Raw genomic sequence first — 24,450 nt, 5'->3', positions numbered from 1 at the left:
GTGGCCGCGCGCCCGCCATGCTGATCACGCTGTGCTACCTGTACCTGTGGGCGCGCTGGGGGCCGCGCTCGGCCGCGCTCGTCCGCAGCACCGTGCGGAGGCTGCACCGCTCCCGCTGCTCCTTCACCTTCTGCGCCCGCCAGCCGCACCCCGACGAGCGCGTCTGCCTCCGCGTCGGCGGCAAGGTGTTCTGCACCGGCGAGGCGCAGGTAGAGCCGCGGCGATGCGCGGGGATGCGCGGCGGTTGCCGCGGTAACGGGGATGCGGCGGGGGGGCGCGGTTGCCGCGGTAACGGGGATGAGCATCCCGGCCCCGCGGGGATGGGGTTGTGTTTGGTTCTGGGCATTGGTGGCAGGCAGGGGTTTGGGATTGGGAAAAGCAACGCGCGGAGGGAATTCCCACGTGGTGTCAGAGCCGGGGGAAGGAGGAGGGGACAGCCGGGTGGTCGCTTTGGTGGGAAATGTTAGTTCAGTTGTGGTTCCCTCTCCTCGCGGCTTGCCGGAGCTTGCTGGAATAGGAAATGGGTTGAGGCGTGCTCTGTGTGCTACGAATATGCATTTGTGTATGTATATATGTATATATATGTAGGTATGTATATGTCTATCTATATATATAGAAAATAGGAAATATATATAGAGGAATGTGTATATATATGTATATATAGGAAATGTTTATATAGAGGAATAGGAAGTGGGCTGAGAGATGCTCTGTGTGCTATAAATGTGTATTTGTATGTGTGTGTGTATATATATATGTGTATATATAGGAAATATATAAATATATATATAGGAAATAGGAAATATATATATAATGTATATATATATATATAGGAAATATATATATATAGGAATAGGAAATGGGCTGAGGGATGCTCTGTGTGCTACAAATGTGTATATGTATGTATATATAATATATATGTATAGGAAATAGGAAATATATATAGGAATGTATATATATATAGGAAATAGGAAATATATCTCTATAGGAAAGTGTATATATAAAGGAAATGTATCTATATAGGAATAGTAAATGGGCTGAGAGATGCTCTGTGTGCTACCACTGTATATTTGTATGTGTGTGTGTATATATATATACATATATATAGGAAATATATATATAGGAATGTATATATATAGATAGTAAATAGGAAATATATAGGAATAGGAAATGGGCTGAGGGATGCTCTGTGTGCTACCAATGTGTATTTGTATGTGTGTATATATATATGTGTGTGTATTTATGTGTATTAAGTGCAGCTTTGCAGGTGCAGCAGTGGTTCTAGGAAAGCTTGGCTGGGAGAGCTTGAAAGAAATTCATAAAACCACAGAATGGTTTGGGTTGGAAGGGACCTTGAAGATCATCCTGTTCCAACCCCCTGCCACGGACTCCATGCCCTGTCCAAGCTGACCTTGGACACTTCCAGCAGCCCCAGCTTGTCCGGGCACCCTGTGCCAGGGCCTCCCCTCCCTCCCAGGGAAGATTTCCCTCCTAAAATCCCATCCAAACCTGCTCACTTTCAGTTTAAGGACATTCCTCCTCGTCCTGTCCCTGGGAAAAACCTCTTTCTATTTTAGCAACATATTTGGAGAACATGTAAGGCTTTAGTCTAAAAATATGTGTTTGTGCCTTCAGGATTCGTGTCAGGGCTTTAAAACACTGCTGGGTCTGCCTTGGAATGTGAACTGGAGAGAGAGCTGGCTGCTTCTCCCCATTCGAAATGTGGTTCTAAGTGAGGAAAATGAGGTGAAAAATGAAATTCAGAAACGAGCAGGGCTGGGGGAGGCTGTGGCAGCCCATGAGAGTGGAAAAACCCTGTGCCTGAACCAGCTCCACTTGGCACTGCTGGGAGCAAAACTGAAAGCGAGCTTGCTTGGCTCTCAGGATTAGGAGTGGAGCTGGCACTGCCCCCAGCTAGTCTGAATTATTTAAAATAAATGGTGGATTTCTCTGAATTTGGCACTAAATGCCAGAATTGGTCTGGGTGAGGCTCTTCTTGGTCTGTGTGTGCTTTTTGCTGCTGTTGATGTGTGAGTGGCTGGGGATTATTTCAGTTGTTGCAGGGATTTGTGGAGTGTGTCAGTGCCTAAGTGCTCTTCAGGAAGCAGAGGAGCTTTCTGTAAGTTCAGCGGGTAAAAAGAACATTTGCAGTGAGGGAAAACAAGATTAGAAATACTGATGGAGTTGGTTCTATTTAAAACAATTTTTTTTGCTATTTAATGAACAGATTATTTCACACGCAAGAGCGATGGTGGCAGTCTCAGAATCTTTCTCAGCCAAGTGAAATAACAAATTCACATTCCAATAAAGCCCTCAAAACCAAAACAAAGCTGTGTTTGGAGGAGTTCTGCCTCACTTGCCCTGGATTATTGTTCTGTGAAGAGGATTTCAGTTGATTTCTGCTCTTTGCTCCACTCCTGCTCATTTCTGAAACAGCTTCTCCTCAGCCCTTGCACTGCCAGCACATTTCTTTCTGTCTGCAGTGCTGTTCATGCAGACTGATTTTATAATCTGCTCAGTTTATTGGTGTTTATTGGGAGCTGGGAAGCCCTCTGGGGAATTGCAGCCTGGCCTGGAGTTTGGCACAGACTCAGGGGTGTTATTCAATATATTTTTGTCTCTTTAAAATACGCGGTGACAGCATTTGAGAATCCCTGGGGCAGGTCCTGTTGTGCTGCAACTCCGTGTGAGAGCTCTGGCTCTGCATCACTGGGGAGCTCTTCACATCATCTCTGAAGAGACAAAAGGTTGAATTCTGAATTTTTTTGGCGTCTGGGCAGCCAGCAAAGCTCCTTTGCTCTCTCGGTAGCTTGGACTGTGACCAGTAGCTTGCTTAAGACGCTGCAAGTCATAAATCATAACCTGTAAAGGGATTTTTTTTTGGTTTGATCTTTAGCCAGATGGGATGTTTAAGGTACTTTAAAGCTTCCTGAGCTCAGTTCACTTCCCTGTGGGAGAAATCAGCGTTTGTTTGTGCAGCTTCTGTGCTCACCAGGGCGGCTGGGACAGTGAGCTGCCCCCTCAGTATTCTGTGCTTTCATTTGGGGTGTGCAGGATGAACACATTTAGTGCTGGAATTCAGAGCCACAGGGAAATTCTTTCTGCTTCCACATGGAATTAGGTGTGTGCTCGTGGTGTGGCAGAAGGGAAATGTGGGAAATAGTGAAGGTAAGAGGATTTTTAGGAAGTTGACAAGACTACTAAAATATGTTCTTTGAGCTTTATTACATCACATTACGTTAAGACAATTAAAAGATAACAGCTCACATCTTACTAACAACAACCAATTTCTTTGTTATAGAACATTTAAAAAACTTTTTAACCATTAACATATTACTAAAACCTACAAATAATTATTCTAGCTAATCACTAAAACCACACCTACTTCAAACAATACTTACTTATATACTTCCTATTAACAATACACAATTATTAAACTTCAGACTTTCTCCTATCTTACTAAACATCTTTTTCTACAGTCTTAAAATCTATCTTAGCCAAACCTAAAACTCAAACTGAGTTGTCTCAATTGTTTCATGTTTCGAGTTCTCTCATCGTTTCATGTCCTTGCTTACTGTACTATTGTAACTTTTCTACTTTCAGACTTTACAGCTAAGTTCTCTGCTCTTTCTGTTTCTAAAGTCTGCTTTCACAACTTTCTAAAAATCTTCTTACCTTTACTATTTCCCACAGCAAAACAGTTGTTTCTAATGTTTGCCATTTTTAAAAATATGGCAGACAAATGAAGTTCAATGCAAAATCGATGTAAAAATTAAAAATGGATGTAATATTTTCCTGAGAAGCTGTGAGGTGTCTCAAATGTGTTTCTTGGTCTGCTCATTCCAGGTTTTGAGCTTTATTTGTTCCTTGCTGAGGGCAAGAGAGGGAATCTTTGGTAATTTAATGAAGAAAACTTTTGTGCAATGATCTGCTGAGTGGTGGATAGAACAACTTATGGAAAAATTGATTCAGAATGAATTATTCTTTATATTCTGTGAGGTTCACAATGAATGAGGAATTTTGATGCAGAGGCATGAGGATGCAGTGTTCAGTGTGGGTGGGAGGGGAGGAAAGGGGAATGAGGGATGCTGCCAGTGGCAAATGTCCCACCAGGGTCACAGTGCCAGGGGTTTTGTGTTCCACCCTCTCTTCCTGTAAAGCTGGAGTTGGAGTTGGCTTAACAAACCTGCCCTGTCACTTTCAGTTTTACTTTTAGTGTGCCTCTGTAACGGTTCAGAACTTTATCCCTTCCTTTGTCTCCTGGGGAAAGTGAAATAATCATCACCCTCCCTGTAAGGCTGGAGGGTCGGATTGGAATTTAAGCTGGGCATAATTTAAAAAGGACTTCTTCAATCAGCTGCTTCCTGTACAGACTTATTCTCCTTTCCCCTTTTCTTTCAGTTCCTTGATGACTTAAACAGGTGGAGTGGGCTTCTGGTTTCTCCCTTCCCTCACCCCGAGAAGCTGCTGCCAGCAGAGCACATTGCTTTTGTGACAGAAAGCATTTCTGCTCACTCAGAGGACTTGCAGGAAGAACCTGACTCTTCCAAGGAGGTCAGAAAATACCTTTGTTTCCTGCATAGAAAAGGGGTTCAGATATTCAATATTCTTGCATAGAAAGGGGGACAGATATTCAATATTCTTGTATAGAAAAGGGTACAGAAATTCAATATTCTTGTATAGAAAGGGGTACAGATATTCAATATTCTTGCATAGAAAGGGGTTCAGTCATTCAATATTCTTGCATAGAAAGGGGTACAGAAATTCAATATTCTTGTATTGAAAAGGGGTACAGAAATTCAATATTCTTGTATAGAAAGGGGTTCAGTTATTCAATATTCTTGCCTAGAAGGGGGTACAGAAATTCAATATTCTTGTACAGAAAGGGAGACAGATATTCAGTATTATTGTATAGAAAAGGGTACAAATATTCAATATTCATGTATAGAGAGGGGGACAGATATTAAATATTGTTGCATAGAAAGGGGTAGAGATATTCAATATTCTCATATAGAAAGGGGTACAGATATTGAATATTCTTGTATAGAAAGGGGTCAGTTATTGCATATTCTTGCTAGGGGGTACAGATATTCAATATTCTTGTATAGAAAGGGATACAAATATTCAGTATTCTTGTATAGAAAGAGGTACAGAAATTCAATATTCTTGCATAGAAAGGGGTACAGAAATTCAATATTCTTGCATAGAAAGAGGTACAGATATTCAATATTCTTGCATAGAAAAGGGGTACAGAAATTCAATATTCTTGCATAGAAAGGGGTTCAGTTATTCAATATTCTTGCATAGAAAGGGGTACAGAAATTCAATATTCTTGTATAGAAAGGGGTACAAATATTCAATATTCTTGTATAGAAAGGGGGACAGATATTCAATATTCTTGTATAGAAAAGGGGTACAAATATTCAATATTCTTGTATAGAAAAGGGTACAGAAATTCAATATTCTTGCATAGAAAGGGGTGCAGAAATTCAATATTCCTGCATAGAAAGGGGTACAGAAATTCAATATTCTTGTATAGAAAGGGGTACAGGTATTCAATATTCTTGTATAGAAAGAGGTACAGAAATTCAATATTCTTGCATAGAAAGGGGTACAAATATTCAATATTCTTGCATAGAAAGAGGTACAAATATTCAATATTCTTGTATAGAAAGGGGTACAGAAATTCAATATTCTTGCATGGAAAGGGGGACAGATATTCAATATTCTTGCATAGAAAGGGGTTCAGTTATTCAATATTCTTGCATCGAAAGGGGTACAGAAATTCAATATTCTTGTACAGAAAGGGGTACAGAAATTCAATATTCTTGCACAGAAAGAGGTACAGAAATTCAATATTCTTGTATAGAAAAGGGGTACAAATATTTAATATTCTTGTATAGAAAGGGGGACAGATATTCAATATTCTTGCATGGAAAGGGGGACAGATATTCAATATTCTTGTATAGATAAGGGGTACAGAAATTCAATATTCTTGTATAGATGAGGGGTACAAATATTCAATATTCTTACATAGAAAAGGGGACAGACATTCAATATTCTTGCATAGAAAGAGGTACAGAAATTCAATATTCTTGCATAGGAAGGGGTGCAGAAATTCAATATTACTGTGTAGAAAGGGGTACAGAAATTCAATATTCTTGCATAGAAAGAGGTACTGAAATTCAATATTCTTGTATAGAAAGGGGTACAGAAATTCAATATTCTTGTATAGAAAGGGGTACAGAAATTCAATATTCTTGTATAGATGAGGGGTACAGAAATTCAATATTCTTGTATAGAAAGGGGTTCAGTTATTCAATATTCTTGTATAGAAAGAGGTACAGAAATTCAATATTCTTGCATAGAAAGGGGTACAAATATTCAATATTCTTGTATAGAAAGGGGGACAGATATTCAATATTACTGTGTAGAAAGGGGTACAGAAATTCAATATTCTTGAATAGAAAGGGGTACAGATATTCAATATTCCTGCATAGAAAGAGAGAGAGATATTAAATATTCTTGTATAGAAAGGGAGACAGATACTCAGTATTATTGTATAGAAAAGGGGGACAGATACTCAATATTCTTACATAGAAAGAGGTACAAATATTCAATATTCTTGTATAGAAAGGGATACAGAAATTCAATATTCTTGCATAGAAAGGGGTACAGAAATTCAATATTCTTGCATAGAAAGGGGTACAGAAATTCAATATTCTTGCATAGAAAGGAGGTACAATTGGTTGTGATGTTATGGAGAATAAAAAGGGAATTGCTTCATTCAGATCGCTCAACAATGAAGCTCCATTTTGTGTTTCAAACAGACCCAGAGATATTTTGTTGAGATTTTCAGGAGCATTTTTCTCTGGCTGTGGGTGGGAATTGCCCCTTTGCTGTGGAGCCAGGCTGGGAGAAGTTGGGGTTGTTCAGCCTGGGGAAGAAAAGGCTCCAGGGAGAGCTCAGAGCCTAAAGGGGCTCCAGGAGAGCAGCTCTGGGCAAGGAATGGAGTGACAGGACACAGGGAATTATTAGATTTGTTTGGTGCCCTGATGAAGGGAGGAATGATGAATCTGACTCCATGTTCTCAGAAGGCTAATTTATTATTTTATGATACTCTATTATATTAAAGAATGCTAAACTATACTAAAGAATACAGAAAGGATACTTACAGAAGGCTAAAAAGATAATAATGAAAACTCGTGACTCTCTCCAGAGTCCTGACACAGCTTGGCCCTGATTGGCCAAAGAGTGAAAACAACTCACAGCAGAATCCAATGGAACAATCACCTGTGGGTAAACAATCTCCAAACACATTGCACATGAGCACAACACAGGAGAAGCAAATCAGATAATTATTGTTTTCCTTTTTCTCAGAGTCTTCTCAGCTTCCCAGGAGAAAAATCCTGGGTGAAGGGATTTTTCAGAAAATGTGAATGTGACAGGGAACGGCTTCCCGCTGGGAAAGGGGAGATTTGGGTGGGATATGGGGAAGGAATTCCTGGCTGGGAGGGGTTGGGATGGAATTCCCAGAGCAGCTGTGGCTGCCCCTGGGTCCCTGGCAGTGCCCAAGGCCAGGCTGGACACTGGGGCTGGAGCAGCCTGGGACAGTGGAAAATCCTTGCTGGAATCCCAGAGCTCTCCATGAACCAGACTGGGATCACGCCTGGAGCCAGGGATAAGTTTGGGAAATGGATTTGCAGAGAATTTTTAAAGCAGCATTAAGAGGGCTTAATTTCATTTGAAACCTTAATTTTAATTTCAACCCTAAAGTCATCATTTCTCCTCTCAAAGTTTACATGCAGAACCTTCTGTCAAACTTCAAGAAATCTCCACAAATCCACTTCCCACCCTGTCCTGGGTGTCCCTGAAGGGCCTCCTGTCACCCTTATATTTCCTGCAGTCAGGAAATTTCAGGCTCCTCCTTGGGGTTCCAGGAGATCACATCTGCAGGTGCTTATGGCCTGGCTGCTTCCCTGGGTGAGGATCTGTGTAAAAGAATGTTTTACTCTTCAAGTTGTTGCTTATTTTTCATCTTATCAGAAGTTCTACACTGGACTTAGCGCACAAAGAGAAGGCAGCAAAAAAAGTCACAAAATGTACACTTTCAAGGTCTTTTGAAGCTTCTTTATCTAATTAACTCTTAAAATGTGCTTTGTTTCTACTTTTCTACCAATAACTAATTATTTGTCTGCCACACAACATCTGTACTACAACTCTCCCTAACTAATCACTCTGTGCCACCAACACAATAGAAAATAAAGCAGATAAAGAAGATGATCAAATAACATCCAAAATCCTCTATTTTCTCTTCTATCCACCTCCATAGTAAAAACCCAAAACTCCAAACTTTTCACCCTGTGATGAACTATACTACCATCTATTTCCTTGGGGAAAACCTGCATGAGCTGCTTTGGGAATGGTTTTATTGCCTTTGGCAGGTGGAATCCATCCAGGTGGGCTCTGCTTCAGGAGATAAATGAGCTGTGCCCTCCCTCCTGTACACCTGGGCCAGCTCAGGTGGAAGATTTTTATTTTATTTTTACTTTTTGTAGCAGGAAGATCCATAAAAACATCTGCATTGAAGCTCTGATTATCTATTCTTTTGGGGTTTATTGGGTTTTTTAAAATACTCTTGGGTTTGCTTTTGTTTTCTTTAGGATGGAAAATTTTGCATCCTTATGTGAACATTAATAATTAATTTGATATGGAATGCTCAGAAGAGATAGTCCAGGCAAAAAATCAAAACTAAAGAGGAAAAGGACTGCTGGTTTATTTTGTTTATTGTTCTTCTGTGTGAACACAGTAAAGTGCTCTGAATTTTGGTACCTCTGGCTGTCACCACATCCAGGGGCTGTGGGAACACATTGCTCTTGGGGGAATTTCTGGCCAAAAAAGCCATTTTTGTGGGACTATCAGTGACCTGTGGCTGGTGAGAACGAGGGGGGACTCAGAAAACAGGAGTTTGAATAATGCCTCATCCCTTGCTAAGAATTCTGACAGACTTTTGATTTGGAATTGCTATCCAAATTTGGGTTTGGATAGCAGGAAAGCTGGAAAATACTCCCCGAGGGTTTTTGCTCTGCTCTGAGCCAATGGATTGTTGCCTGATTTCAGGGTCACAGGTTTTGGCAAGAGCTGCTTCTGTGGGTTCACTTTGTTTGCGCTGTGCCGCAATAATTACATTTTCCATCTGAGATTTCACTTGGAGAAGAAACATCAAGAGCATCAACAGATCTTCCTGACAGCCTGCAGGTGTGGGCGTTACTTGTGCCTGTTCTTTGGGTAAGAAAGGATGTTTAAATGCTCTGTAAATCCTTCACCCTCCAGCACGGGCAGTCCCATTGAAGCTGGGGCACCTCTGGTGTCACAGAGCGGGGGTTTCACCCTGTCGTGGTTTGGAAAGACAGGAGTCTGCTAAGGAAGGCAGGAGCCTCCCCTGAAATGGAGAATGTAAACCCTCCCCACCCCTCCGAATTGCTATAAATTTAAATTAAGGGGCTCTCAGGCAAAAATATGGGAGCAGGAAATAACAGTTCTTTAATAGGGAAGAAAAAAAAGAATAAAATAAACAATGCAGTGCACTAGAACAACACTGACAGAGTCAGAACCCAACCTGACACCCTGTGGGTCAGGGTGTTGGTGGCAGTCCCATTGAAAATGTGGCTGCAGCCCTCTGAAGTATCAGGGATGGTTCTGTTGGAGCAAGGAGGATCTGTAGAGAAGGATGTGTTCTTCTTCTGGAGATCCAGGGGAGGAAGAGGCAGCTGCTGTTCCTCTGGGGAATCCCGTGCAGAAAAGCCGTGCTGGAGTTCCAGAATCTCAGAGTATATCGGGGCAGCAATGCTTGGCTCCTCCCTCTGGGCGGAGCAGCTCCCAATGGGATGTTACAGTTCTTATCAGCCATGCAGGGACATTCAATAGTCTGTTATCAGCAGAGGTCCCCTCCCGAGGGAGGTGTGAATGTGGTCACTCAAAGAGAGAGATAAGGCAAACTGCTCACTTGGCAAGGTAATCTGCCATACAGATGGGAATGGAAAACATCTTGTGTGCAATCTTCACACACCCCCAAGTTCAAGGTGATAAAACCCCACACTCTGCTCCCCTTTTCCTCTTGGAAAGGGAATTTTCCACTAAGGATTAGCAGAAATCATAGATCAGAAGATACCCAGCCAGGTTTCTTGTTAGATATCCAAATGCCAGAAATATAAATATGGATTGGGAGCCCGCCTGCAGAGCTGGGCCCAGCGCAGGGAGGAGCTGGAGCTGCTGCAGAGAGCCCAGAGGAGGCTCCAGGATGAGCAGAGGGATGGAGCAGCTCTGCTGGCAGGAAAGGCTGGCACAGCTGGCATTGTTCACCTGCACAGGAGAAGCTTTGGCCTGAGCTCAGGGTGGCCTTGCAGGGCCTGCAGGAGCCCCAGGAAAGCTGGAGAGAGACAATTTCCAGGGGATGCAGGGACAGCACCCAGGGAATGGCTTCACACTGAAAAATTACAGGTTTAGATCAGATATTACGAACATTTTTCTCCCTGTGAGGGTGGAGAGGTCCTGGAATAGAATTCCCAGAGCAGCTGTGGCTGCCCCTGGATCCCTGGCAGTGCCCAAGGCCAGGCTGGAGCAGCCTGGGACAGTGGAAGGTGTCCCTGCCATGGCTGGGTAGGAATGAGATGATTTTTACGGTTCCTCCAACCCAAACCATTCTGGGATTCTATGGCTGAATGGTCTCATTTGGGTTTGCTGATTGCTAACCAGAAATTGTCTCTGAGAATGACTTAGCCAGGAGACAGAACCATTGAGGTTCTTTGTTCTGTCCTCTTGTTCCCTTGGGAAACACCACAACGTCAGAAGCTGGGGCTGGATTCTCTTGGATGGTGTGTAAACCATTTATTGAATTGCAGTAAATAGAAAGGTAAATTTAGCTGCTGGTCTAACTATGAACAAGTAGAATAACTGACAGCTCACCCTCAGCTTGTGCACCCAAAATAAGTTTTTTCCTTCCTTCAGTCAGTGTTTTACATCTGGTGTGTGGGGGTGAAAAGCTGAACCTCATGGAAGTGTCCGAGTGCTGCAGCTGCTCTGAGGGAGTTGCACTTTGTCTCCCCGTGTTTTGGAACATGGCAAAGGCTGATTTTTTGGTTTTTTTAGGTCATGAAGGCAGGTCTCTAAAAATTCTTTCACGGGAGAAGAAGGGGTTTGTGTATCCAGTTGTGTCTCCTACTTGTGCAATGTTTCTTTCCTGGCAAAAGGAATTTTTGATGTAGATAAACGTCTCGAACCCTCGTGGTTTAGTTAAAGCTTCTAATTTTAATTTTGAATTTTTATAATTTTATAAATAATTTTTATAAATTATTTTTATAAATTTTATTAATTTTATAAATAATTTTTATAAATAATTTTAGAAATAGATATAATTGTATGAATATTTTCAATTAAAATTAGGAGTTTAAGATTTGAGGAGTTTAAGATTTGAGGCCTGTGAGATTTCCCCACATTTGGTTGCCCACCCTGAGCTCTTTGTCCCTCACCATGACCTCTCAAATGGCCGAAGAGTTTTTGAATTTCTTGTAAAAAATGCACCATCCTCACACGTGTTGAAAGCAGGATGCTGAGTGTGGTCATTAATTAACTAGTTAATTTATGATACAATGAATTTTTAAAATATATCTGCCCACTTTCACCGCTGCTGCACGTAAATGTCCCTTCTGCAGAGCTTAACTTTAATTTTTTACCCAATCTACCTGCAGCCTTGATTCCAGATGCACTCAGAACTGACTTGGGGATGAAGAATTCCCTGGGAATGGCACAGGAAGAAATTCATTCCAGCTGCCTGCACCAGCCTGTGGATGCACCTTGTAGTTAAACCCTTGTAGTTTAATTTTGTTCTTTTTATCAGCATTCTTCATGGAGTTGGTGATGAAGGAAACAAATCCAAATATAATTTTTCTTACAGCTCTGCTGCCTTTTTTTTTTTTTCTGCTTGGAACTTTTAGAGCCTTGATCTTTGGGAAGGATTCCTTGGTGTGGATATTTTTCTCTTCCATCAGGGCTCAATCTTTGCTGCCTAAACCAAACCCCCCCCCTCAGTAAATTCTTCAATTCTCCTGCCCTTCCTCTTCCAAACTCACAATATTGTTGCTGCTTGAGCATTCCTCCATCATTTCCCCGACTGAAAGCCATCCGTGTGCTCTGTTCTAGATTGTCAAGTGGTCAGACTTTTGTTCACCCTTGGCCTATAAACCTGGTGAACCTTTGCAGTTAATTGCTGAAGCCAGTGTAGATAATTTCAGTAGCCTGGGAATAGCCTTCCTGGAAGACAGGCTGCACATGGAGAACGGGATGGTGCCACACAGGATTGTTTGTAAGTACCCTCCTGATCATTTCTCATGCCACAACATTCTTGATTTATGCTTGTTTTACGACTTTGTGCATAGTTTTTTTGTATCTATCTAAAAAAATTGCCTTTTTTTTTTTTTTTGGCAGTGTTTTCTTCCTGTTGGGATTCCAGGTTGATCCCTCTGTAGCTCTGCTTTAATTTTGGAGGATTTGGAATGGCTTGGGTTGGAAGAAACCTTAAAAATTATCCATTCCCAGCCCCTGCTGTGGGCTGGGATCCTTCCACTATCCCAGAGTGCTCCAAACCAGAAGTTAGAAAATACTTTCTTTAAATCTTGTCTCTTAGATTAACAAATCTATTAAAAAAAAATCTGAAGCTGAAAGTTTTTAGGCAAATGTTCTTTCTTTTTTTTTTTCATATTTGAAATTAAAGCATATTCAGAGCTGAACATGGATTGGGAACAATTTGGGGTGGGATTTTTTAGGCTTTTTCATGAGGTTTGTTTTTGCTTTGCTGTTTTATTTGATGTAGATCACGGTGCACAGGCAGAAATGAAGGAATGACAAAATCAACAACACTCAGCTGAAGTGCAAGAGGACAGGAATATTCTCCCAAAAGAATCTGATGGGAAATTCTGTCTCTCTTGGTGCTGTTCTGCATAAACATTCCCCCAAGGAAGGGTGGAAGCTGAGAGTGTCCCAGTCAGTCCCTTTTTAAGAGGTTTTCTGCCTCCTTTTGCTTCCAGTGCTGTGTGGAAGCTGCTCCAGAGCAGGCTGGGGGAGCCTCTGGATGGAGTAACAGAGGTTGGGAGCTCTGAAATTCCCTTGGCATATCAAAAAAAAGAAGAAATCTTGCTCAAATCTTGCTTCAAATCTGCTCCAAGGGGGATGTAGTTTCATAATAAGGAAAGGGATTGAGGTTGGATCAACAAAATTTTGTTCATCAGGTTTCTCCCTGGATTTAAAAGCACAATAAATTGGTTTGGTTGTGTGTGAGGGGGGGAGGATTCAGTGAAATGTTTCAGATTTTGCCTTGAAGCCCTCCCTTGTGATGAGTAGTTTTTCTCTCCCTTTTGCTCTGCACATTTCTTGCTGGCAATAATCACCTTTGCTCTTCTCTTCTCACTTGTATTTGCTCTGACTTCTCTTCGCATTCCTGTCATTTTCAGGGGAAAAGGGGAATTTTTAACAGTTCTTCATCTTTTCTTGTTTTCCCTTGGATTCTGAGCTCCCGAATCTTGCTGTGCTGGATCTCTCTGCCTTTCTGCAGGCTGAAATCTGTTCAAATCTCTTTTTACTCCCTTTTCTCATGCCAAGCCTTTATCTGCAGCCTTCAGCAGTGCAAGGGACGTGGTTCAATATCTGTCTTACCCAACACCATCACTTTATTAGCTTATTTCAAAACAGCTTATTTCAAAACAGCAGCACTTTTAAACCCTGCCCTCCTTATTTTTCCAGAGGTATTTTCTTTTCTTCATTTTGTCTTTAGATTTATGGTATGAATGCAAATCTCTGTTGTCCTGGGGGGAAATAGGATTTGTTGTGTCAAATAAGTGAAATTCTTGCTGTTACAGGGAATTTGTGCTGAAATTGAATTCTGCTGTTAATGATATTTATCCTAACCCTTTTAATCTCATTTTTTTAACCCTTTTTTTGGTATCTTTACCTTTTCCAGCTGTCCATTTAGAGGAATCAGCTCTGAAGGAGTTGGCAAAGGAGAGAAAAGAGGAAGAGAAAAGCACGGGCATGGATGCAGTAACTCCTGCTGGGAAATCAGGATTAGCACAAGCTGAGGAGGGCAAATCCAAGCTGGAAGAGGAAAGGGAAAAGGAGGAAACAGGAGGTGGGGAACACCACCACTTGCACCTCTCCAGCTGCCACGAGTGCCTGCAGCTGGAGAGCAGCACCATCGAGTCGGTGAAATTTGCCTCTGCAGAAAACATCGCGAGCTGCCCCAGGACTGCGGCGGCACAGGGCGGGAGAAGGAGCTCCAAAGTCTGCAAAAAGGAATCAAAAGGATGAACCTGGCTGGGAAACCCCCGAATGTCCTGATTTACCTGGGCTCCGAGGCTGCCGAAGGGAGGTTGGAGCAGGTGAAGGCGGTGCTGAGGGAGTGCCTCAGTGCTGAGAGCTACACCCTGTACCCGCTGCGCCAGGAGCAAGTGCTCAGAGAGCCCTGGGTTGAAAACTCCCTGCTGCTGCTCATTGCCACAGAGGAGCCCATCCCCGAGGGCGTCCACAGGCAGTTCATGAGATTCCTCTCCAAAGGGGGCAAGATTCTTGGCCTTTCTTCGTCCTTCACCTTCGGGGGCGTGCAGATAAAGCACAAGAACAAACTGAGGAGGGTGGTGCACGAGCTGGTGGTGTCCAAAAAGGACAGCACGGAGGTGAAGCTCAGCCTGCTGCTCAGTGGCTGTGTTTTTGAGGAGGGGATGAAGGGAGATGGCAGCACAGTGAAGGTGTTGAGCCGACTGAGCAATGCTGCTGAGGATTCAGTGATTGTGCACCTGACCCATGGGAGCCGTGGAGGGGAAGCCATCCTGTCCCAGGTACTGTGAGCATTCGTTCCCTCGTTGCTGCTTGGTGTGCAATCCTAAACAGTTGTTCCCATTGCGTGGTCTTGGGGGTTCCTGTCAAGGGCAGGTGTGGAATCATGGAGTGGTTTGTGTTGGGAGGGGAATGAGAGATCATTTTGTGCCACCCCTCATGGCAGGGACACCTCCCACTGTCCCAGGCTGCTCCAAGCCCCAGTGTCCAACCTGGCCTTGGGCACTGCCAGGGATCCAGGGGCAGCCACAGCTGCTCTGGGCATCCCCACCCTGCCAGGGAAGGATTTTTCCCCAAGATCCCATCCAGCCCTGCCCTCTGGCACTGGGAGCCATCCCCTGGGTCCTGGCACTGCCAAAGGGACAGGGACTGAGGCAAAATCCAGGTCTCCAAGGGATTTTTCCAAGTTCACAGGACAATGCACCAGGCCAGGAATGGGATGGGCCAAAACCACAACAGCCATGGCACGAGGTTTGCCTGCTGTGAGGATTGGGCAAAGGATGGGAAAAGTGCTCAGAGGGGAGAAGGAATCACAGGTTCAAACAGAAAAGCAGCCAGAGAATCCCGGAATCCCAGAATGGTTTGGGTTGGGAGGGGTTTTAGGGATCACCCAGTGCCACCCCTGCCATGGCAGCGACACCTCCCACTGTCCCAGGCTGGTCCAGCCCCAGTGTCCAACCTGGCCTTGGGCACTGCCAGGGATCCAGGGGCTTCACAGCTTCACTGGGAATTCCATCCCAGCCCCTGCCCCCCTCCCAACCAGGAATTCCTTCCCCATATCCCACCCAAATCTCCCCTTTCCCAGTGGGAGCCATTCCCAGGTGTAAATGGATGTCCTGGATGTGCAGGGCGGGTTTCACTTGATGTTAAAGAAGGGGAATGTCACTGCTGGGAAAACATTTTTTTATTTTCACCGTGGATCATGCAAGGTAAAACAAAGTTTTGTGTAGGAAGCAGGAATTTTACTCATTAATATGAGGAAATATCTCCAAGGGGTGTCAGAGGATGGTGCCAGACCTCCCAGGGGAGCCCAGCGGCAGCACAGGCAGCAGTGGCCACCAGCCAAACCCAGAAAGTTCCATCTGCACTCCAGGAGGAATTTCCTTCCATGGAGGGAGCAGAGCCCTGGAACAGCTGCCCAGGGAGGTGATGGAGTCTCCCTTTTTGGGGACATTCCAGACCCACCTGGACCCTTCCCTGTGTCACCTGCTCCAGGTGAGCCTGCCTGAGCAGGGGGTTCAGTGGGTCACCTCCAGAGGTCCCTTCCAGCCCCAATTATTCTGGGATTTTCTCATTTTCCAGAGCAGAGCTTCCCCTTTCTGCCTGCTGGAGGTGCTACAGGAATACAGCTTGAGCAGATTTGGGGAGGTGGGAAATAAATCCCACCAAATCCTTACAAGAATAGGAATTCTGGCAGAGCAAGAAGTGCAGAATAAACTCTGCTGGAAACTTTTTTTTTGTTCCCTGAATCATTATTCAGGCTTTAAAGGTTTAAATGTTTAATATCCTGCAGCTATCAAATAGCTCAGAGAATCTGGGGGGTGGAATTGGGGTAGTCTAGGATGAGCCAAAATCATTAATTTCATTTAAAAATAATATCCCAGGAGGTAGGTGCCTCTCCAATGTCATGGTATTGTGATCTCTGGTCAAAAAACCATCAAAACAGCCCAAAACCCTCAAAGAAACAACAACAACAACAAAACAACAAAACAAACAAACAAAAAACCCCAAAACCAAAAAAAAACCAAAAAAACCCCAAAAAACCCAATAAAAACCAAAAAATCAAACAAAAGAAAAAACCCAACCAAACAACAACAACAGAAAATCATTTAAAAAAAAACCCCAAAAAAACCAAACAAAAGACCAACCAAACCAAAAAAAACCCCAAAAAAACAACAACAACAAAAAAAACACCAAAAAAAACCCCACCCCAAAAAAACCAAACACATAAGGTCAAGTGTTCATAATATTTTTTTTCTTATTTTTTTTCTTCATTTTACCTTCTGGATAATGGGTGAGGAAGCTTCCATGGGAAGGTAAATGTTGGTCACTGATGATGGAAATTATTTAAATATTCCCTGCTAAAGTTTTGGGTGATGGAAAAGCTGATAAGAGGGACCACGAAGTTTAGGGAATAGATCATTGAGAAAAGCAAAGCAAGATTTGTTTCCCAGGATTAAGTTAGGGAATATAAAAGATGAGCCAGCTTTATGGAAGGTTCTATTTTTTATCAATATTTTAGGTAGGGAACTTTCTCAGGAGCCCAGAGCACTGAAATTTAACTGCTCAGGGATCAGGTAGCAAGACTCTTGCAGCAGTCACAGAGCTCAGAAATATTCAGGGGGTTCTTAGAAGTGTTTTTGTCTTTTATCAGCTTAAATCTGCTGGGTTTTTGGGAGCTCTGTGAGACATTGGAGGATATTTGTTGCTTTTTTTGTAGGCAGCTCTGCCACCCAGAAAATGGATTTGATTGTGTCCCTGCAGGTTGTGCTTTGCTGCGCCCTTTCAATTGATCCTCCTGCTGCAGTAAAACTTAAACACTCCAGAGGTTTTCCCCAGGAAAAAGAGAAGAGCATCAGAGCACAGCTTCAAAAATCAGATTAAAAGGATTAGTGGGATATTTTATAATTCTGAATGACTTCCAGCCTGTTTTTGAAAAGCCGTTATTGTTTCCAGGCAGTGACATCAGCCAGGAAATATTCTGGCAGATTTGTTTCTCTTTTTTCTCTACTCCTCTGGTGGGTGGGTGTGTCCTGCCTCCTTTTAAATGTATTTTTTTTTTACAGTCATGGAATGGTTTGGGATGGAAAGGATCTTAAAATTATCTCATCCCACCCCAGCCATGGCAGGGACACCTCCCACTGCCCCAGGCTGCTCCAGCCCCAGTGTCCAGCCTGGCCTTGGGCACTGCCAGGGATGCAGGGGCAGCCACACTCAATGATTTCCCTGAATGTCACTGAAAATATGTAAAACACAAAGGACATAATGAAATTTTGCAAAATGGAAGAAATGAACAAAAATAAGGGCTTTATTTAATAGCAGTAAATGAATCTGCAGAGAGTACAAGTGTGGATTCTTTGGGAATTTTTTGCCAAGGTCGGGATGAAATGTGTGAGAGGGTTATTTCTTGTTGGGACGCAGATGTTTATCAGTTCTTATCTCTGTCACAGTCTCACAAACCCTGAGTTCTGCAGCACTTCACTCCAACAAACTAAAAATGGAGCCCTGTCTCTCTCTACAAGGCCTTTGAAGGATAAACTGTCCAATTAAGAAATGACACCTCAATTATTTTCACTTTTAACCCAATAACCAACCACCTGTGCCTGCAATGGGGACTTTTTTATCCAATGACACAAAACCACCCAAACCCATGGAGAAGAAGGTGAAGAAGAAGGAGCAGCCTCCACCCTAAAACCTCCATCTTGCTTTCTATCCATTCCTGTGTTCTAAACCCTTCAACTCTGAGTTTCCCACCCTGTGATATCACACACTTCTATCCAAACTCCACATCTTTAATCTCAGTTTTATTCTTGAATTTTGGAAGCTTCTCCAGGGCCTCAGGTCAGTGCAGTGTTCTCCTGGGGGTCAGTGCCTGGCAGCACAGAAAGTCTGGAATTCTCAAGTCTCAAATTCAGGGTTCCAGCTTACAATGGCTTTGAAATATCTTGGAAAAGCAGAAAAAAAGAGCCAAAAAGGAGTTTATGAAGGATTTTTTTCCCTCTTGCATTTAATTTCAACTTCTAAGCATCTGCTTCAACCATGAGGAGTGATTTTCTAGCAGGTGAAAAAGTAACTTTTTAGGCAGAAGGATTTCTTTATCTGCACTGATTTCCACTAAATTCATGGGAATTGCTTGAGTTCTCCTTACCTTGTACAACTTCTAAAAAGCTCTTCCAATTTTAATATGATTTTAATGGAATTTCAGTTGTAATGGAGTTTCACTTTTAATGGAATTTCACTTTTAATGGAGTTTCAGTTGTAATGGAATTTCACTTTTAATGGAATTTCACTTTTAATGGAATTTCAGTCATAATGCCATTTTAATTGTGATGGAATTCCGTTCATGTACAAAATATAAAATTACCAACCTTGCTGCTGGTTCTGGCAGACCTGAAAAGCAGAAAGTTAAATTTAAGTTGGTAAATACAAATTTGATCAACTCCTCCAGAAAAAGTTGATTAAGAGGGGAAATTTTGGGTAGGTTTCAGGGGAAATTGTGGTGTATTGATGGCTGTGATCCCTGAATTAGAAACTGATTTTCTTTTTTTATTCATCCTGCCAGGCCCATTTGGAGCTGGACAGCAATTCCATGGATGTGCAGACTGAAGAGGATTTTAATTTGCTCAAAATGAGCAATTCCAAGAGATACGAAGTTCTCAGGGAGATCCTGACCTGCCTGGGGCTGAGCTGTGAATCCAGTGCAATTCCTGAGTTAACCCCCATTTACCTGCTCTCTCCTGATGAGGTAAGCTGGGATTTACCCTGCCGGGGAAATTCAGTGTTCTCTTAAAGCCTGGTGGTTTTGTTTGGAGAGTTTTCAACAGATGTTTCAGGTAAGCAAAAAGTTCCATTTTTAATCCATCAGTTTTGGTTCCTGCCAGAAGGAATTCTGAATTTCACCACAGGGGAATTGTGCAGGGTTAATTTCATTCTATTTCTATATTTCTGTTAAGAACTTTTTAATGCTGTTGCATTTGAAGGCTGTAGAGAGCTACAGAAAGAACTGCTTTAAAAGACAGGATTTATTATTTTTTAAATGTAAAATCAAGATAAAAAATGAATCTCTTGATATTAAATCAAGATAAAAAATTCTGCACAGGCTGGCAACAAAAGAGGAAATGGGAATGGTGAAGAGCGGGGAATGGGAAGGGGCTGATGGCACAGGGAAATCAATCCCTGATTCCTGAGGGTGTTGCAATATTTCCTGGGAATATTTGAAATTGAAATGTCAGCTCTCAGTGCTGCTCTCATCCATGTGAGACACTGCTCGGAGCAGTTGTCAGGAATGTATAAAACAGGGACTTTCACTCGTTTTTCTTTAAAATATAACCTCAAAATCCTGTGTGGACTGGTTCTCCATTTGTGTGGCAATGTGGAAACAACACTAAAACCCATTTAACCCTTTTGGCTTGTATTTAATGTGCTCCAGACACAAGGCTTGTTTATTGAACTCTTCCTATTTTTGTTCTCCTCTTTCACTAATTTTTTTTCATGATTGTTTCTATCCAATGCCTTTGGACTTCTCAAACATGTCATAAATTAAAATTCAGCTAATTTCTATCCAAACTTGCCATCTAGTGGCATATTCCAGGGTTGCAGACCATCAAGTAAAGATATTTTAACTGTACATTCTTCAGTTAAAGTTTATACCACGATTAATTTTTAAAATTTAAATCACAAATTCTACTAATACATTATTTTATTCCTAAACTTTATTAATTTTAATGGGGTTCCATATGATTTTAATTGTTTTATTCACATATTTTAATGGCAGTTTTCCTGTGTGTAGTCATTGTTTTGATGTCTTTCCCTTTAACCTTGATAAAATTCCAGAATCTTGTGTAAAAGGAAATTGCAACTTGTAACAACAACAGTTCCTAATGAAGAGAGAGCCCATTAAAATAAATAATGAATGTGTCAGAGTTTAGCTTTCTCACAAATTATTTATTTTTCCTCATCCATCCATTATTTCTTTTTCTCCATAGGCTTCCTTGCTTTCCCAGAGAGCCAGGAGATACCAAAAATGTGAATTTTTGGAGGAAATCCTTAATTTTATTGCCAGCAGGTGGTTTTGGGATGATTTTCTTAGACCTCCCTGTAATAAAAATACCACAATTAGTCAATTAATGATTAAGCAAGTTCAAGGTCCTGTTATCAAAACCAAAAATAATGAGAAATACTTTTATATTGCTGAGACTTGGCATTTCAGGAATGATTCCTCATCCCCAAACTGGAGTTTCTGTTGTGTTTGAAATCTCCTGGTTCCCCTCACCTGCTCAGATTTTCTAATTAATTTCAGGAACCCCAAGCTCCTTTTGCTTATGATGAAAAAAAAAATAATAATTGGGTTTGCTCTGCATTTTTTACCCCATTAAGAAGAAGTCAAACTGAGGGGTTTTTTGGGTAATTTTAAAATTCTTTCAGTTTTAAGTGCTGGTTTTGGGGGTTTTTCAATTTAGAGCAGAGCTGTAAATTCTGTGGGATTCCCTTGGTGCCTCTTCCATCTTTTATCAGAATTCTCACCAGACCTGTTTCCTGCTACCTTTTGGGCATCAAATAGAATTCTAAACTTTATCCTGTGAACAAATAGCTTCTCCTGACTTTGCTGAGATTCCTGGAAAATCTGGTTTTTTCTGCATCATTGTTGAGATGCTGTTAATAATCCCGTCAAACCTCTGCTGCTGATTGATAGAAATGTGATTATTAAGAATTTAAGATGTTCCTCTCCACTCTGCGGGTCTTTGTGCCTTTTGCAGTGGAATTTGAAGCTGTTCCTGAGGGGTGGATTGGAATTTTTTTTTTACTTTTCCTCCTCAGAATTCACATTTTGAAGCTTTAATTTCCAATTCACGGACCTTAAAACCGCAGTCCTGCTGCATGGATCAAAAAAAAAGCCAACAAAACCCAAACAGAACTGGAATTATTATATTTTAAATCCAAATGAAAGCTCTGCTGTGTGAGTAATGGCTGGTCATGTCCATCTTTAAGGATTTTAGATCTTAGCAGGGAGAATTCTGCTACAACAACAACAATTGAAGAACAATTAAACGAAGAACAATTAAAATGCTGGTGAAAAGCTTGATTAAATCTGCACAATTTGATGCTGAATGTAATTTTAGAGGCCAGTATTGATAGCAAAACCCAGCATCTTTGTTTTTTTCTGCTTTTCTCGCTGGGCTGCAGAGCAAATGGAGAGGGAAATTCAGTGTTCTGTGGGGAGGGGAACTCCAGTGTCTGGCACCCACATGTGCAGGGGCAGCTCCAAGCATAGAGATCTGATTTTTTCTGCAGCTTTGCCCTTAAACTCTCAAATATTTGCTCTTTCAGCCATCTCCAAGGATAATTTTTCAGGCGCAAATGCCAGGATTGTGTTTTATTGCAGGGAGTTTTTCAGAGAAGGTTTCAAACCAAGGATTTACTCCTTGAAGAATGAGATTTGTCCCAGTGGTGAGTGCTCCCATTAGGTGCACCCATACATTTGCTCATCTGAAAACTTGAGTAAAAACTCCTCAGGCTGAATTTTTTTTTTGGTGTATTTGAGTAATTCAGTAGCTGGGGCAGAGTCAGCTCAGAGCAGATTTCCATGTCTTGATTCTGGGGTGGCATAGTCTGCTTTTAGATTCCAGGTCCATTAAGTCAGCCCAGAAAATGTGCAGTTACTTTATCCTGAATAAATCTTCCTTTGAGGATGGGAAATCTGAACTCTCAGCTAACACTCTAATGAACCCTGATTTCAGGGTACATTTGGAGACAATTGTTTCTGAAATATTTCCATGCATATTCATGGCTGTTGCAGGACTTGAGATTCAACCTCAGGTTTTTTTTTTAATTTCCAGTGCTAAAATCAGGGGTTGTTACACTGAAACTCCAGAGTTTTTATTACTGCCCAGGTTTTTGGTTTATAAGTGAACCAAAAATGTATAATCTACCAAATGGGAGATTTGCTTGTTTTCTCTTATCCTCAAAGCCATGAGCATCATCCCTGCCTTACAGACAGTAGAACAAAAACCCAAGAGCTCCTTGGAATTATTTATTCCAGAAAGGAAATTTGCTCTTTTCTGTGGCTCAGAAATTAAATAAGAGCTGAGAAAAATATTAAATGACCAACAGATAGTGAGAGACTTAAATAAATTACTGATAAATCATTTGTGTCCAACATTTTTTACTTTTTTAAATTTGTTATGTGTATTATTTGAAACGAGCAAAAACCTTTGTACTTGAAGGCTTTTCCCAGTTTGTTTCTTGGCTAGATATGAAAATATCTTTCAGGGCAAAGTAGCAAAAAAAAAAAGAGATAAAGCAATGTAAATGCATCTGTACCAATAAAAATGGGTATTTGCTGAAGCACCTTACTGGTTTTGGGAATGGATTTAATATATCTTATTTAAAACTAATATATCTATTTAAAACTTCACCTAAGGACTGATAGCTGTGCTATCAATTAAGAATATTTGGAATTTAACTTCATCATTTTTTCCATCATTTTTTACATAGTTTTTTCCAATAAATCCAGAGGAATTTGTTGGGCTGCAAGGCTTTGAGTTGCCTGTGTGTGGAGGGAGGGTGAGTTTGCATTCGCTGGTTTTGTGTTCTTCCCTCTCCCCTCCTCAAATTCACTTCTGTTTCTTTACAACAAAAACCTGCAAACCCAGAAGGGCCACACGAATCATAAAACAAACTTTTTTCAGCGTTGGCGTTCACGGGAAGTGTCAGTGTCTGGATTCTAATCCTAATTCCTGCTGCTTGCTGGTGTTGGAGTGTGGTTCTGAAGGGAATTGTTCTCCAGGAATACGGTTTTTGACAGTCTGTGACTCATTGTTTTCCTCTTTTTGCTTCATTAGCACTCAGAATAATGAAATTATGCAGGGACTGTGTCCAAATTCAGCAGTTCAGAGCTGCTCTGGTCTGGTTTTTGTATCAGGGATATCTCCTCTTGTACCCAAGTGAACATTTGTAACTCTTGTCACACAGTCCCGTGGTGGAATACATTCTTTGTGTTTTAGCATCTTTTTATTCTTTCTCCCCAGTCTTCTATTACTCTGCACACTTTTATTCATGTGTTTATTAATTTATTTATGATGGAACTGTTGGTCCTTGAGTTAAATTTGTAAACTTTTGGGTTCCACTTATTTGGTAGAGGTAAAAGCTTAAATTAAGCTGAGTTTGTGGAGCAGATTTTGCAGCAGTCCTGATGCCTCAGGTTTTAGATTTGTATTTTCACATTCTGTGCTGCTTTAGTGTGTGGATCTGGGCTTCACATTATGGGATGGTGAGCTCTGTGCACAGAGCAGGGAGACAAAACAATTCCTGCTCCAGCTGGGCACCAAGGACAAATGATCCAAATCTCAGCCCAGGAGCACAAACACCGTGGGCTGCAGAGAGAAAAACAAGCAGGGTGGGACTGCCTGGGCTAAAGCTGGAATGGGACAATGAACTGCAAGGTGCAAATGGAGCAGAACTGATCCCAGGGACAGACCCCGTGCCCGGCCGTGCATTTTGGGGCCATTTTGGTTCATCTTGGGTGCAGCCCTGGCTGGGCTCTGGTGCTGCCCAAGGTGCATCCATGGAGGAGATGCTTTGAATAAATCCCTGCTTTATTCTTTAGCTCTGCCCAGCCTCTGCTCTGGGGCAGCCTGCACAAGGCATCAGTCCAGGGCAGGATGATTTTCACAGGTACTTCTGTGCCAAGGCAGCCCTGGCAGTGAAAAATGAGAGTCACAGCATTCCAGAATTATCAAGGCTGGGAAAACCCTTCAGGATCACCCAGTGCCACCCCAGCCCCAGCAGCACCACCCCAATCCCTGTCCCCAAGGCCACATCCAGACTGCTCTGGGACAATTCCAGGGACTC

At 42.0% G+C, this 24,450-nt stretch overlaps 1 protein-coding gene across 1 annotated transcript in view; it reads left to right on the top strand.

The window, feature by feature from the left end:
* HLCS (holocarboxylase synthetase) overlaps nt 1-24,450 on the top strand; it is a 141,935-nt gene continuing 117,485 nt past the window's right edge. Inside the window, 6 exon segments of the mRNA XM_030970645.1 lie at nt 1-209; nt 4,399-4,551; nt 12,196-12,358; nt 14,009-14,275; nt 14,278-14,882; nt 19,163-19,345. Coding sequence (XP_030826505.1) covers nt 18-209; nt 4,399-4,551; nt 12,196-12,358; nt 14,009-14,275; nt 14,278-14,882; nt 19,163-19,345 — 1,563 coding nt within the window. The 5' untranslated portion in view covers nt 1-17.

The sequence above is a fragment of the Camarhynchus parvulus genome, chromosome 1 (assembly GCF_901933205.1).
Source record: "Camarhynchus parvulus chromosome 1, STF_HiC, whole genome shotgun sequence".
Classification (NCBI taxonomy): Eukaryota; Metazoa; Chordata; class Aves; order Passeriformes; family Thraupidae; genus Camarhynchus; species Camarhynchus parvulus.
Note: the sequence above shows the minus strand (reverse complement) of the source record. Positions and strands in the feature narration are given on the sequence as shown.